Consider the following 17,032-nt stretch of genomic DNA (forward strand, 5'->3'; position numbering starts at 1 on the left):
TATATTGCTTGTATACAAATCCTCTGTACATATTATACTGTATGTGAGAAACTGGTTGGTCATTTTTGACGAGGAGAAAAGAAAAGTATTGGCAGGATTTCATAGTCTGTTACAAATAAATAATAATGCTTCCTATACTGCAAGACTTGGAAATAAAAATGTAAATAAAGCTTGTATAAAACAGTGTCTTTGTTATTGGAGTCATTCCACGAAAAGTCTCTGACCTTTTCAGGTGTGCGAGTGCGCGTGTGCGTGTGCGTGTGTGTGATGGGGGAAATGTATTTTTGTGAGTGGACCAAACAGCGACGCCTGTGGTTACAGAATGCGATAAGTCACTATTTTCAGTGCAACATCCCGTGGTCACCCGGATGAGGGTTATTAATGTTTTGCAGCTTTCGACGGCTAGGCTAGCTGGGATATATATTCCAGCTAATAGTTAAACTGGCCGCTATGTTGTCGTTCTGCCATCCGGATAGGTGCGCATTGAGCACGGCGATAGTGGGACTACTATAAATGGTAAGGCTACTGAATATATATATATATTCCCCTTTTTGATAGCATCGCAAATCGATATATAGCCTATAGCTGCCGGTATGTTAGCAGTGGCACTCTTGGTTATAGGGCTAGGGTTAGCAAGTATAGTAGAGACTATAGTCTCGATTCCAAGATCTTTATTTATATATTTTGTGTACATCTTATAATTGTACACGCGCGCGCGTGTGCGCGGGACAGTACATTTGCAAATGCCCCTAGTATGTACTGTCTGTTATGTATGTACATGTATTCAATTGTAGTACAGTTTGACCCACAAATGACGTCCTTACTCGTTACACCTAAAAAATGAATGAAGGCGGGTGGTAGGCTATGTGCATGCGTGTGTGCTTATGAAAATAAACACTCCCCATCCCAATGTAGCATGTCACTGCATGTCACATCACATGCTGTGATTGTACAGTATTATTGGTGCAATGCACCAGCAAGCCCAAGTTTACCCTGGGGCTTACAATAATAGTATTAATGTAAGCTGGTAAAAGTTTCAGTTGAATTTGCCATTGTATTTAAAATGATGGTGATATAGGTGCTGCACGGGCCTCATCCATTGAGAGCACCTTCTGAGACTGTGAGTGCACTTTGAACTGAGTTTAATAAGTGCCACCGTCCTTGTCACTTCACTCAGCCTTGAAACCTCCCAGTGTGTTGAGTTGTACACTTTGCACAAAAAACGTGGGCCCCACGAACACAATGCTGCTGAAGATGCCTCAGAAACTGGTTAAGGGACACTACATGCAGCTGGGCAGCTACCAGCAGCACTGGCCTGTGCTGATCCCTCAGAGGATCCGACTGTACACCTACGAGCAGATCCCGCTCTTCCTCCGAGAGAACCCGTTCATTACAGATGGCTACAGGGCTCACCTGCCCTCCACACTCTGCCTGAAGAGGTAGGTCGACTCGTCGGTTTGGTTTGTCATAATGTCCACAACTCCACATTGACTAAAGCAGTTGTTCCCAAGTGTGTCTTGCATCAGGGCCAACTTGTGTTGTTCACGGCCCACACATGTGACCCCCTTTTTTTATCAAATGTATTTCTATTCCAACCTACATGTTGGTCCACTTGCCAGAATGTGAACCCAGACATGTTAAGTACACCCAAAGTTTTATGTTAGCAATGTTTAGTATGGGTCCCCAGCATGTAGAAACTGCCGGATGCTGACTTGCATAATGTTGAGCAATTGTCCTAATTCGTGACCATACCATTTACAACCTATAGAATGCAAAATTGCATCATGCTTTATGTAGCATGTAATGTGTCAAAATAGGGTGTTTTCATGATGCTTGGGCTTAAACGGCCCAGTGGCTGCCTATGGCCATTTTTTGCCCAATGAGTGTTGTTTTTTTGCAAAACTAATGCTTGGAAATGGACTCCCTTAGTTTGACACGTCACATGCTACATAAAGCATGATGGAATTTTGCCTTCTATAGGTTGTTAATGGTATGTGTAGATTTAATGTGTTTGAGAATTATTATTTATTTGTCATTGTGAATGAATGCACGGGACCCGAATGGAAACAAAGACCGCAAGGTCTTTCTTCGGTGCTGTCCTTTTGGACCAATGCTGTGCTTGACTACCCTGTACTGTTTGCATCTTATAGTGTCGCAGTCCCGCCCCTAGCCTGAGCTAACGTGTTAAGTTTCTGGTCTATAGGGGTGGGTCGCGGCTGAGATTTGCGCACGCCCTGATTGGATCTCACCGATCTGTCCGTCAGCCCTGGCCACTCCTCTCCCACCTAGTGAAGCGCTACGTCACATAATTTGGAGCGACGCCCACCCGGAAGCGTTGACTCCCACTTCTAGACCAAGGCAGCCAATGCGTTCCTCCAGGCTTTCATTTTTTGCGCAGACGAAATGAAAGCCTGGGTATCGAGGCTATCCCGCCCCCTACCAGGGCCCAGGAAATGATTCCCCGTTCATTTTAGTCCTCATAGACTTTTCAAAAAGTATTTATTAAAAGACCTTTTAAGCCTCGTACAAACTTACAAAGCCAACTCGAGTTGTGACAAATCATGACAACAAACACAATTTTTTGGGCCGAACAAAGAATTAGAAGAAGAAAACGGCAGGTTTACAACTTTACAACACTTTTTTTGTTGTTTTACTTCTTTGTAATTATTTGTTTGGTCCAAAATATTGTGTTTGTTGTCATGATTTGTCTCGAGTTGGCTTTGTCTGCGGCGTAACCGTCTTTAAATAAATACTTTTTGAAATGTCTGGGGAAAAATTTATTGGGAATTATTTCCTGGGCCTGGCGTCGTCATGAAAGGGACACTATTGTCTAATCAAATAAATTATCAATCAATCAAGAAAAAAAAAAGCCCTCTGCAGATTAGTCTATTTAGATCGCGTCCAAGAAGGTAATGTCTCACACAGGATTCAATTTATCCCCCAATTATTAAAGCAACTAAGCAAGCACTGGATTTTTTCAGCGCAGGAAGCCAGGTTCAAATCTGGGGCAGAACAGGACAGTCACACAGTGCTACTTTAGCTAACAACGGGCCATGCTCCTCCAATTTATAATCATGTGGGATTCATTGTTTTTTTGGGTTTTTTTTTTTTAGCACATGACATGTGGGTAAGAGTAGATTTGGAGGTTTAAGATTGGGATCTGGACAGTTGTCTTAATCTTTTCTCTGACAGTATATTGTATAACAGAAAAGACAGTATAAGAGAAATATGAAGTGTGTGTGTGTGTGTGTGTGTGCGCGTGTGTGTGTGTGTGTGCGCGTGTGCGTGTGCGTGTGCCCCTCCTTGTTCCAGTATCTTCATGTTGTCCAATGAGACTGTGAATATCTGGACCCACCTGCTTGGCTTCCTGTTGTTCTTCTCTCTTGGGGTCAACGACCTTTCCACGGTGCTGCCAGTCTCCGGGGCCCACAGGGAGGACTACGTCATCTACGTCATAGGACTGTTCTGCTTCCAGGTAACCTTCACGTGTTTCCACAACACACACACCTGCGTGCGTGCGTGCGTGCGTTTTTACTAGTCATAGTCTCTTCAATAGTTTTTTATTTAGTTTCAGTCACATTTTGGTCACCTGGAAATGTTTTAGTGTTAGTCTAGTTTTAGTCGACTAAATGAGATTTTAAGTCGACTAAATCCACAGTTGATTTAGTCGGCTGAAATGTATTTTGGTGGCCGTTGATGCCGTCGTAATGGCTAATTTTACACAAGCAACTAATTGTAAAATGACTTACTTACTCTGTAAGTAAATCACTGACTTACTTACTGGATCTCTTGTCCATTAGTTCCTTCCCAACATTTTAGTCTAGTTTTTATTTGTTGACGAAATTGTCAGTATATTTAGTCTTAGTTTTAGTCATCATAGCTTAGTTTCAATTTAGTTTCCATTTAGTTTTCGTCAGTGAAAAAAGGTAGTCGACGAACATTTTTCGTTTTGTTTTTAGTCGACGAAAACAACACTAGTGCACGTCATGTGTGTTGTTATTATTATTATTATTATTATTGGATCATATTATATGATCCATGCCTGAGTGAATTAATAATGTAACCTACACATCATATAAAAACCGTCCATCCTTATGTGATCCAGCTTTTTTGTTCTTGGATGTTGTTATTGTTTTCCCAGTACCGTCATGTCATCCCATGTTTTACAAATGGGATGATATGATAAGATGTTGGCTTGTGAACAATCCACCATCTTGCGGCTAACTTTGCCCTACAAAGTGGCGACATGGCTGGGCCACTCTATTGTTCCCTCATTAATAAATAGCCATTATTTTTCATTAGCATTCATGGGTGTGTATTCTTGATCAAAACAAGCGCATCAATCGTGTCATTTGAGTATCGCAGTACAGTATCTTCAATCATAATTGTCATCGGTTATGTCTGCAGACTAATTCCGTAGATCAGTTGCGCTTGTACTTTGGTGTACCCTTAGGTTACGCGTTTACATATCCCCATCATAGACTGTAAAAAATATGGACAAAGCGTCCCGCGGGTCTAACGTGAACGTAAAATGAAGCCTGTCAGTCCTTGCAATGGAAGTCGCCATCTTTCTAGATCCGTTTTGGCCCAGTTCAGGCCAGCTGGCCCATTGGCTGGCCCAGAGAACGAGGCGGGACTTCCCCCTTCTTCTTCGTTGGTTTTTATTTTGACTCGAGTGGGTGGGGGATCCCGTTCATAGACTGTAACGGTAGCCACGCCCCTCAGAACATGCGCGACTTTATGGTAATTTTTCTAATAAATGGGACCATAATTTTCCAAAAAGAATATTATGACATTAGAAATGAGACTTTAAACTAGTGACTGGAAGCAAAAAGTATTCATGACCATGTTTATTAAGGTAATACAGTCTAGGTGAAGTTGGGCCCAAATACATGGACTTCTATGGGGCTATGGGTTTTTTTGAGCCCAATGAGAGCGCCACAACAGGCCATTATATGAACTTTCATTTCCTTAGTGGCTTCACAAAATATCCGTCTGACTGCCCCCTGATCCCCATACAGGTGCATTGCCAATACAGTATGTTCACCTCAAAATATTCAGGTTTGTAAGAAATGTATACAGTAGGACTAGCTCGTGTAGCCTACAATAACCTGGTACAATATCATATGTCAATAGTACTTGTTGTAGCATGAAAATGTCTGGGTGACCTACTTTTTGCTTTATTTAGAACAATGCAGTAGTAGACCTGCCTGCCCTACCGTAGGGAAATATTTTGAGTACCACGAGAGTGAAACATCACTCGCATTCGCAGAATCGCAACGCTCTTTTTAATACGGCCATTTCCCCCACTCGCCTCCAATATCGTCAAGTAATTCACGATATGAATCAGCTATTTATTCGGAGTAATTGGAGGCTGTACAAGTTCATTCACTGTTGGTCTGCAGACTGATGTATTTTTTCTAATAAACTACAGCTGATTGACTTGCTGTGTGTCATAATAAGTTGATCTTTAATGTCATCAATCAGTTTGACATGGTCTCTAAATATGCTTTGATGGACCACGGCTCTTGTTTAAATAAGTTGCAGAATTAGACCAAATCTGTCCCAATAAGCATCATTTAACAGGGACACAACAGGAGCGCTATACAGATGTCCCTCAAACCACTGGTGCTCATGGAAGGGAGTACTATCCAAAGAGAGAGGAAGAGAAATGGCATGAATAATAATCCAGGTCCAAATGAATAACCAACCGTGCGTTCGGGAGGCACCTTCAGGGTGTATACTAGGGCAGTACACACTTTAATGGTTGTGTACTGTAACAGATGGATTTGTAAGATGGCATATACAACAGCTGACTACACCCTTAAATTGTAATAAGGTACCAAAGCAGTTTTTCCCCCTGAATATTGCAGTGGGAGTTTTTGATATTACTATTGGTAAGTAAACAACATCAGGAAGAAGCAGGACTCAACCGTCAGGATTCGAACTCCATTCTTTTATTGTATAATGTCATCACACCGGAGAGAGACTATAGTGTCTCCCTCCAGAGCTTCCCCCAGCACCCCCTTACACACATCTCCCACACACATTCTATCCTTTCAGCAGTGTACAGAGTTTCAGGAGTAACAAGAGATGGTCATTCCTTAAATGGACTCTATTCTATAGTTAACTCGCACAGTTTGAAATAGGTTCACACGAGTCGGGCAGTCTCTAATGAGTTTGTCAGCGAGGAACAGGTGGTAATTAGAGTGTTAAGTATCATCTACAAGGAGGCCACGTTAATTAAATTAATCGATACCATATAGTGTTTATATGCATTTTCGCCAACCACAATATCCAGTAACGCTTATAAACGGAAGCTCTCCATAATGTTTGCTTCTATTCATTCCACAGCTGGCTTTTATGTAGTAGTACGGTATAACTTTTGCGTCACGCTCACATGACAATAATTGGCAGGGCTACCTACTGTAGCTCAAAATAGGTCTTAAGTGGTGACCTGGCAACTCCATGAGTCATCTCCCTATATTTATATTTGGAATTTAATGTCTCATTCCTTTGAAACCTATACAATAAAACTTGATTAGTGAGATTTAGAGGTATTTTCCGGTAATCTTAACTACTTGAACCCGAGCATCCCCATTTCTAAGGGCCGATTCATACTCCTATTTTAGAGCCGAATAAAAGTCGGTTTGGCTCTGCCTACAATGTGACGTCATTTGAGGTTCAGGGGGGGGGGGGGGGGGGGGGTACCGTCCTAAAGTCGTCTCTTCGGTGCTACTGAACATTTCTGACGAGCCGAAATCGTTTCGGCACTACAGCGCCGAAACAGCGGTAAAATAGGAGTATGAATCGGCCCTCAGAGCGAGCATTCAGTTAACGTAGCTTGCACCTTTTTTTTTATTAGATCTGCTATTTGTGCAAAGATATTTGGTATTAGTGTGGGGACAAAAAGAGAGGCGCAAGTACAGACCCAACTCGGTGTCAAGTTGACCAAAGTATACAGGGAATTTTAAGTGTTTAACGCAAAGGCTGACGTCGAATTTCATATCGTAAACATAGACCGTATAACTGACAATGTCTTCCCTTTTCTAAGGTGTGTATGCTGTGTTCGGTCGGCTACCACATGTTCTCATGTCACCGGTCGGAGAACACATGTCGCCGTTGGTTAGCGCTGGACTATGCGGGCATCTCCGTCGGCATCCTCGGCTGCTATGTACCCGGGATCTTCTATGCCTTCTACTGCAATACCGTAAGCAAGCATGGCTGAATGTGTCTCTTTATTCAGATGGTCTCTTTGGCTGTAGCTTATGTGTATTCTGGAGGATTTACGTCATATGTGCCTGAAATGTGGCGTACATTTGTGGCAACACAAACATTGACCCATTTAGGGGCGGGAACCCCTTTTGGTGTTATGTCATAATTGAGCTATTGAAAAATAGCAGATCTACAAGCTCGTAGCGCGCCACCGAGTGGCGAGCTCGTAGCGCGCCACCGAGTGGCGCGCTACGAGCTTGTGGGTCTGCTATTTTTGAAAAATGGTGAAAATATTTATTTCAGAAAACTGGAGGATTTAGAAGAATTTCTTTAAATTTTGAGGTCGGGCCTAAATAGGTTAAATGCCATTGACGATGAAAGGACAATTTACGTCGTATGTATGGCATAAATTCAGTTGTCATCTTACATGATCATGGTGAAAAGACGAGCGTTTAAAAAAAAAAAACATTGTATCATGGTTAAAATAATAATATAAGTTGACAAATTAATTCTTGAAGTATATTAATTTTTTTATCGGACGATGTACGACGACAAGACCCTCACTTCACACGGGTGTGATTTATTTTAACCCATTCCGGGGCGGGAACCCCTTTTGGTGTTTTTAGCATTATGTTATACTTTAGCTGTTGGGGGAAAAAAGCAGATCTACAAGCTCATAGCCGCGCTATGAACTTGCTATTTTTGAAAAATCGTGAAAATGTGCCACAAATCTTTGAATATATATTCTTTCAGAGCGAACGTTTTTTTAACTCAAATCTTTGCTTCTGGGGCGGTCCCTGGAACCACATATTTTCAGACGGGGGGGGGGGGGGGGGGGGGGGTCGGTGGCCAAATACATATAATTCTGGGGGGTCCTTGACATGAAATAGTTTGAGAACCACTGGCATAGAAACATAGAAGGGTTTTTCAGAAAACTGTCAGTATTTAGAAAGGCATTTCTAGAACCGTTCTCGGGTCCAAATGGGTTTCAACAAGTTTTAAAGTTCGACGTCATCTCCTCCTCCTACCCTCTTGTCCCTCCCTCCTATATATATATATATATATAGGTCTGGCGGCAGGTGTACCTGGTGATCATCCTCTCTCTGATCCTGGCCGTCTTCTGCGTCCAGGTGCACCCGCACTACCTCAGCAACGACTGGCGGCGGCTGCGCACGGCCATCTTCTGCGCGGTGGCCGGCATCAGCATCGTGCCCGCCTGCCACTGGGTGTGGCTCAACGGAGGCTTCACCACCAACGTCATACAGGTGAGAGGGGGGGTAATGCATGGACACTGCACAGTGGTGCAAAGTATGCTTTTACTTAACACATTCTGACCTGAGATCAGATTCATACGAAGGTTTCCACCGGACACACACTGGTCTGATTAACCCGTTCTGACCCGAGATCAGATAAAAAAAATAGCAGATCTACAAGCTCGTAGCGCGCCACTCGGTGGCGCGCTATGAGCTTGTAGATCTGCTATTTTTCAATAGCTAAAGCACGACATGATGCTAACACCAAAATGGGTTAAGTACTGTACTGTACAGTAAGTAGACTTTTGAGGTGTTTGTGTACTTTACTTGAGTATTTCCCATTTCCAGTACTTTTACTTCTACTCTCCACTACATCTCAGAGCCAAAATGTGTACTTTTACTTCACTGCAATTATTTGAAAACTTTAGGTACTTTAGGCGATTTTTAATTTTGATTAGAAAACGTACAACTCATTGCATGCCACATGACGCCTTTGGACGCCTCCCCCTGGTGGCCCGAGAGTGCCACAGGCAACTTAACAAAAAAAAAACAAAAAAAAAAAGATCCATATTTTGAAAATTCCTCTAATCTGGTGTGCAGGTGATGACATGCACAATGGAATTACATTTTCTTTCTTTTAGTTATAATGGGCTTCGGGTGGAGGGCTAAAACTGGTGTCCACCAGGTGGCACTGTTGTTAAAACACCATCGGGGGGCCCATGACGTAAATCACCTGTCAAGTTCAGGTGCCCGGTCATGTGCCCGGTCAAATTAGTGCTATATGAAAACTGATCGCATCGCTCTACAGCCCAGAGGCGCTTGCTGACGGTGTGTGTGTGTGTGTGTGTGTGTGTGTGTGTGTGTGTGTGTGTGTGTGTGTGTGTGTGTGTGTGTGTGTGTGTGTGTGTGTGTGTGTGTGTGTGTGTGTGTGTGTGTGTGTGTGTGTGTGTGTGTGTGTGTGTGTGTGTGTGTGTGTGTGTGTCTCCGTAGGTTGTGTAATTGTGGAGGTTGTGTAATTGCTCTGTGTTGTTGTTGTTTCTCCGTGAATATGGCTGTTGTGTAAACCTCCATTCCTGTCGGTGCAGATCTTCTTCCCCCGTGTGTTGGTGATGTACCTGATAGCAGGCTCCGCTTTCCTGTTCTACGTCACCAAGGTGCCCGAGCGCTACTTCCCCGGTGAGTGTCCGTCCGTCCGTCCGTCCGTCCGTCTGTCTGTCTTGGGAGATGGAGAGATAGATGGTAGGGCTGCAACTATGTTGGTTGTTTTCTTAGCTCTTAGCGCTTACTCCTTATCGATTACTTTTTTTTTTTTATTAGCCCATTTTGGGCCTCGAAAAAAAAAAAGTTCGCTCTGAAAGAATATATATTCAAAGATTTGAGGCGCATTTTCACGATTTTTTCAGAAATAGCCAGACCTACAAGTTCATAGCGCGGCACTCAGTGATAGAATATTGCTGTCTTTTTAGCTTTTACATATAAACTGTCTTACGTAATCACAGAGCTGAACTAACTAACTATTGTGAAAATAGTTGAATAACTTTCTAGTTGAATAATGATTCACTCTATCATTTATTCACGTCTCTGATTCAAAAATGCACGTGTGACGTGTTTCATGTGCATTTGAAGGCTTAAATATTTTTGAAACCAACAATTTCTAGCCCATTGATGCCTGAGTGCTGGATCTGGGAACGCCTTCTAAAGGGCCTGACCTTAAGGTTTCTGAAAGCCTTCAAATTCAGATTATTTTTTTCTTTTTATAGTTATGTTGCTACATGTATAGCAATAACTGAAGAGGCACAGAGCGCGCACCGGCGTCAAAGGTAGAACAACGTGTAGGTTGCATCAGACGCAGTGTTGTTTTTGGCAGCAAATTTTTATTTTAGTTTCTAGTCAGTCTCTTGAATATTTTTAATTTAGTTTTAGTCACATTTTAGTCACCTGGAATGTTTTAGTGTTGAGTCTAGTTTTAGTCGACTAAATATCATGAGATTTTAGTCGACTAAATCTACAGTTGATTTAGTCGAACAGAAATGTATTTTGGCGGGTCTTGATGCCGTCGTAATGATTTTTTTTTTTCACTTGCTGAAAATAGCCGATCTACAAGCCCACAACGCGTCTTGTCTCTTGTCCACTAGTCCCTTCCTAACATTTTCGCCTATTTTTTTATTTGTTGACGAAATTGTCCGTATATTAAGTCTCAGTTTTAGTCATCGTCAGCTTAGTTTTCATTTAGTTTCCATTTAGTTTTCGTCTGTGAAAAAAGGTAGTCGACGAAAAATGTTGGTCTTAGTTTTAGTCGACGAAAACAACACTGCACCAGGCGTCAATGGGCTAGTAAGCATATGAACGCTGTGTATCTCTCTCTCTCTCTCTCTCTCTCTCTCCTAGGCCAAGTGAACTACGTGGGCGCCAGCCACCAGGTATGGCATGTCTTGGTGGTAATGATGTTTTACTGGTGGCACCAGACCGCCATATACTTCATGCGCTTCAGGCACACCCATCCATGCTCAGACCAAACCTACAGTGGATAGAAGAGAAACACGAGAAAAAAAACTGGGGACAATATTATGACCGAATTATTTGGGTCTCTAGACCACTACTAGGCAAAAATATAACCCATCAGCCATTTACCTCTAAACCAGTGGTTCTCAAACCTTTTTTTTATTTCATGGACTTCACTCTTGAGAGTGTGCAAACTACAAAATGTATTCCAAATGGACCCTCACAGACCTGTAAGGGTCCATTTGGAAGTGGAACCCTGAGGCCCTGAAAGGTCCCTGGACCCCACTTTGAGAACCACTGCTCTAAACAATTGGCTACTGTCTTGAAGGTGCTACATATTCTTAAGGCTCATATCTGATGGCTACTGCTGAACTGCAAGTTTCCAATTGTCTGACATGGTCCGTTTTTCTCGATAGTGGACTCCTGGCTCAAACTAAATCCTAAGTTGTTCAGTAGCTAAGTTAAAACAGCAGACCAGTGCACTTTGTCACTATGGGCTAGTAGCCAGAGCTGTAGACGGGGGGGGGGGGGGGGGGGACTCGTACTCGACTCGTGAAAGTTGCAAAAGTCAGGACTTGCAGCTTGACTTGAAACTCCTCTGCAGAGGGATTTGGTGTAGCCTAACCTACTCGTGACATCACTGTTTTAAGACTTGACTCAAGACCTACTGTAAAAACACAAAAATGTGATCAGATTTTACCCCGGTAAAAACCCTGTAGCAAACGGCTTACTCGTAGAACGATTTAACTACAGTATCTCTTATCGCAGCCGCTCCCTACTGTACTGTACTTTAGTCCTCAGTAAGTGGCTGAGCACTGCCAAAACAAAACCCGAGTGAGGCGTACTGCCACCGGCAAATTGACAATGTCCTGGGGGAACAGTGGTTCGTTATTCCCCCCCCCCCCCGCCTGCATGCATTTGGCATTTTGGTAACATGCCATGTCAGAGGAGGAGAAGCACCTGCCTTTGCCAAGTCTCGGTTGGAGATCTCTGCCTATCAATATATCCTGAGTGAGGATATTTAAACATTAAGAGCTGAAGCAATTCAGAGATTTTACATTTGCATTGCAGCAGCGGAAACCAATACAAAGACTTTAGGACGGTCCTACATATCGGGACAGTGTCAGGATTGGGTTTTCAAAACGGTAGGCGTATAGGGTTCTCGCTGCCGTCCAGATTCAGGTGTTCTCACGCACGTGTTGGTAGGCTGAGGGGCTATACTTGAGGCTAGCTTGTGTGAGTCTGTTGCACCTTCGTATGAATACCTCAAAGATTTCCATACAGTACATTCTAACATTATTATTTTTTATTATTTATTATAAGATTACTGTACCAGTAATTAAGATGTTGTTCGTTACGTTACAGGATTGCGTAAAGTGAACACCCCTTTTATATGCACATAGATGTCCATAGGGAGCGTCTACCTCAAATGTATTGACTCGAGCGTCATTGTATGGCCTAGTAGTCGACGTTTATCTCTGAAGGCTAATAACGGGAATGAGATGCGCAACGTCCCCTTTAAAGCTCAATAATTATGTTTGATGAGTGAGCATTAAATCAGGAGTGTACTGGAGATACCACCACCACCAGCTCTTTGAAGCAGACAAGCTCTTGTCACTCGGTCACAGGCATAATTTAATTTGCATTTCACCATGATGCGCTCTCGCCTTTCGACTACATTCAAATATTGTGAATAAATCCACAATGTAAAGGTTGTAAAGGTCAGTTTGCCTTCTGCAATCTTCCTAGCTGCAAAAATGCGCATTGACACACGCCCTAGGGAAACGTCTTACCGTGTGCCTTGTCAAGAAGTAGGAACTAAGTAGAAATAATGCAATTGTGGATTTTGGACAAAAGGAACGGGGAGATATTTTTGTAAGTGATTGCTTATTTCGAACCATATCTACGGTAAGTACCGTAACTGAACCGATTGATCTATAATTGCATATGAGCATATTGACCAGTCGTCTAGTATAATCTTCCCTCATCTCATGACATAATTTCTGCTGTTTTCCTGTTCAGTGAAATGTGCAACATTTTTCAACAATAGTTGTCTCTCGAAGAAAAGCCCCTTTTTTGCCAACTAAATGTAGGACTTGACCCCAGTCAAAAAGGATGTGATACTAGTCCTGAGAGAGTAATAATGGAGAGGCAGTGTGAGAATGACTTGGATGCCAGTGTGGCAAAAGAAGTTGAGGTGTTCATGATCAATTCCCCCACTAAGTAAGTAACCCAGCAAGGCTGGGCCATATACAGTATAGACTTGGCACATCAATATAAAGCGCCGAAGTCCTGGCGTTGCACGCTCATCCGCCCTGGTTCCAAGGCGTTCGCAGATGTTTTTCTCTATGGAGAATAACATGGGGTCATCTTACATGGGGTCACTGTCTCTGTGATGTTTTCGGGGAGGTGTCCCCGTGTCGTGTATGACAGTCAGTCAGTCATATTTGGACTCCAGGAATACATAATAATGTTAATATATCATTCAGCCACATCCAATGTATTTAGCCACTGCACCACTAGGGTACGCCACCGCTAATTTATGTTCTTTAGCGCGACAGCATGGCTTACTGATGATAGTAAGACTCAACTTTTGATGACTGTGGGTGACAGTGACTGTTTGGGAAGCCGGAAGGCTCCTGGTTTTATCCTTGAGCAGGCTGACGCCTTGCATCGTTGCCGTCAGTTTTGATTGAACGGGTGAGTGTAACTCGCATTGCAAAGCGCTTTGGATAATGGCACTATAGCGGACGTTTTATTTGATTTGACTTGGACTTAAAGCAGCTCTGCTACTAGCATGCAGGACTTGGCAGTGGTTCTACACAGAGCCTATTTGGGGTCATAGGGCAAATCCTTATGAAAGGCCCATGGAACTATAATTCTAGTGCTATGGAATAGTCATTAAATAGATCACATCACACACACACACACATGTCGGCACATTTCAGATCTAAGATCAGTCAAAGTTACATTTAAGACCATCAACGTCTCATTTCAGGTAGGCAAAATTCCTATTGCCTGCTTGTTTTTAACTCTATGCTAGGGCTTGTTAAGAGTCCTTTTTTTAAAGGGGTGCTAGCCCCTCCTACAGTATGTCCAGCTTTGAGGGTTTGTGTAAACACAAACATTGAAGACAAAAGTGAGGACGCAAATTGTGATTGGCCAGAAAGAGATGATGTATGATGATAAGAGCGCCCCTCACTTAACATGGGTGTGATTTCCCCCCCCCCCCCCCCCTCCCTCATTATGCATCTTAGATCTGAACTGGCCTTTGTATTTCCCATAGAACTATAATTATGTTAATTACATAACATTCAGTTGGTGTTGCATGGAAATGTTTTTAATTGCCTAGCAGGTAGGAGAGATAGTTCTGTAGTGGCCTACGAGACCAGGGGTGGTAATTATTTTTTAAATGTTCAGTGGGAAGTACACACTGTGTAGACACAGTCATGGAAGATTAAACCAGAGCTACATCATGTCTCATCTCTTATCAGAGCCCAACTGATACATTTGTCTGGTCGATATCCGAGTGGAATAAAATGAAGAGTGGCGACACTATAGCGTTGACTCCCGTTGTAACAATGGAATGCGGACGTGCTCATTCTATCTCAATGGGATAGTTCCAATGTTTGGAACTATTAGCCCATAGGCACCTGCTTTGCGGCGAGATCAAAGCGTGTCGCCACTCTCTACTATTCCACTCGGGTCGATATAAAGTCCATTATTTCACCTTTTTTTTTTTACAACGTCTGTATCAGCAATTATACAGCCATTGTCCCCGGTGTTGTGTTTAGGTTTTTGTTTTCTTTAAAAAAAATGGCCATTCTACAAGCTCCAAGTGTCGTAACACAAGGCATTGTGAGCTTATAGATCAGCTATTTTAGTGGTTAAAATTGAATAAATTAAAATTTGTTTATTTAAAAAAAAAAAAAGGTATGTGTAAATGTTCACAGATCTTCAAATTGTTGAAGAAAATGACAATATCGGTCAAAACATTGGTAATAATGAGTGGTCTGGAACTCCAGAATCGTGATTGTATTGGACTCAAAACTTTGGCATCTCTATATTCTTCAAGTTACCTCACAAGTATCAATGCATGAGGCCAGCTAAATTGATTTTCTTTTTAAGTGTATCAGTATCACAATGTTTAGACAATACAAGTCTTGAGCTATGTTTGTATTATCTATCATCTAACTTTTTTCACATTGTAAAATTAACAAAATAGGGCTGTGCCTCATAGTCGAATAATCAATTTTGGTCAGTTCAATCGCTTTGTTAGTTGATTATTCTTTTTTTTTCTTTTTTTCTCCCTTCTTCTGATGAGCACATCTCTTGTAATGTGTATAAACCTTTAATTCTACCAGTCTTTTGGCCAATCACCAGCAGACATAAGCCCTTATTGTTCTACGTCAAATAGTACAATGAAGCACATCCAATAGTTTATATCTTTTTAAATAATTCAAAATAATATTTTCGGATATTTGCCCAAAATGCGGACGCCAGAGTTAATGTGAACAATAAACCAACCGATTAGTCGACAAATTCCAATGAATATTGGTAGACTAAGTTGACTACATTTAGTCGAGGACAGCCCTAGTGAACAACAATGATGCGTATTATTTTGTTTGTTTTTGTTTGTTGCCTCTACTTTTGCCTTTATCCAGGCTTCTCTGGAATGTACTGTATGTATGGGATTCATATATATATGTATGGAAATGCAAAAACAAATCATGAGACAGGTTTTTGAAACAGCTGGAAATTCACCACCAACCACACTGTGAAACAATGATCACTGGGGAAAACTATTTATGCCATGAAGTGTTGTGAATTTATATCAGGTAAAAGCTGTAAGAATGATAAAAAAGTAATTTAATATTGGAATGTATATATATATAAGAAGAACCCTGCTGTTATTTTCTGTACTTTTATTTCCATTTGTGTGGCATGTTTTACCTCCCAGGATAAATGTAATCAAATGTATGTTCTTTATTCCATAACGTTTTAATGCTTTGGAGGGGATTTAAGTCCCCCCCCCCACACACCTTTATGACTATGTTTTACAGTTGCCTTGTTTTTTGACCACTCGAGCGTAAAGGACAAATACCTTAACTTGTATCCATTCATCCATCTTCTCTGTGATGAAGAGCTCTCTGGATATAGACTGCTTCAAGGACCACTTTTCAACCTATCTTCATATAATAGGTCCTCAGTGCTCCTCACTAATAGTCATGATAAAATGGCACAATTATTTTCCTACTCGGTCTGTGTCTCATAGGAGGGCCGCGGGCAGTTCAGAAACCCGTCCACCAGTGACATCATCGATGGGGACTCCAAGCTAATAGAAACTGCAGGCTTTCTATAGTCCTGAAAAGTTGCAATGCAAAAATGGAAGCCATCGTTATCGCGATAATAAAAATCTAAATTTTGTTAAATAGTAAAATGTTGTAAAAAATATTGTTTAAAAAAAATCTGCCTAATGATGATGTCACTGGTGGAGGGGTTTTTGAACTGCCCACAGCCCTCCTATGAGACACAGACTGAGTAGGAATGATTATTAGTGAGGACCTATTGTATGAAGATAGGTTGAAAAGTGGTGAAGTGGTCCTTTAACCACTTAAACTTGGTTTAACCGGAATCCCTCAGGACTCTGTACTAGTGACTTTTTTTGTTTGTTTAAATAACTTCGCTGAAAGTAGCCTACAAGCTCGCACAACAACAACGCATTGCGAGCTTGCAGATCTGCTGTTTCTCGTGCGAAGGTTTCCCCCCCAGACTACGGATGCTGCTGGGGTTTAAGTGGTTAACCCTCTTGTTATGCAGGTGCATGTGCTGTTTTTGTAACCCAACTCCGCCAGCTGGCGGCAGCAGTGAGTTCCTCCTCCTGCTCCCATCTGGTCTCTCTCTCGGGCAGAGACGATGCACTCCGAACTAAATCTGATCGGAGCGATATGCGGCCGCTAGAGGCGCGATCATCGCGAGACGATTGTAGCTGTGCCACAGCGCAAATGTAAACACAAGCTAAGACTATGACTCGAAATTGTCATGGAGATATCAAGATCTTT

At 42.2% G+C, this 17,032-nt stretch overlaps 1 protein-coding gene across 1 annotated transcript; it reads left to right on the forward strand.

Moving 5' to 3' along the window:
- The first annotated feature begins 384 nt into the window (after positions 1-384).
- LOC308310212 (progestin and adipoQ receptor family member 3-like) lies at positions 385-16,413 on the forward strand. Its single transcript, XM_080756422.1, has 7 exons — positions 385-516; positions 1,178-1,439; positions 3,313-3,475; positions 7,055-7,210; positions 8,283-8,480; positions 9,554-9,644; positions 10,857-16,413. The coding sequence occupies exons 2-7, from the start codon at positions 1,243-1,245 to the stop codon at positions 10,997-10,999; spliced, it is 948 nt and encodes a 315-aa protein (XP_080612548.1). The 5' UTR covers positions 385-516; positions 1,178-1,242; the 3' UTR covers positions 11,000-16,413.
- The last annotated feature ends 619 nt before the right edge of the window (positions 16,414-17,032 follow it).

This window comes from Protomyctophum bolini, assembly GCF_963924005.1.
Source record: "Protomyctophum bolini genome assembly, chromosome: 22".
Taxonomy (NCBI): Eukaryota; Metazoa; Chordata; class Actinopteri; order Myctophiformes; family Myctophidae; genus Protomyctophum; species Protomyctophum bolini.

Excerpts from the sequence above, each read along its gene's own strand:
- LOC308310212 (XM_080756422.1), top strand. The coding sequence starts at position 1,243 with ATGCTGCTGAAGATGCCTCAGAAACTGGTTAAGGGACACTACATGCAG. Across the intron at positions 1,440-3,312 it reads TCCACACTCTGCCTGAAGAG|TATCTTCATGTTGTCCAATG; the intron begins GTAGGTCGACTC and ends TCCTTGTTCCAG. Across the intron at positions 3,476-7,054 it reads TAGGACTGTTCTGCTTCCAG|GTGTGTATGCTGTGTTCGGT; the intron begins GTAACCTTCACG and ends CCCTTTTCTAAG.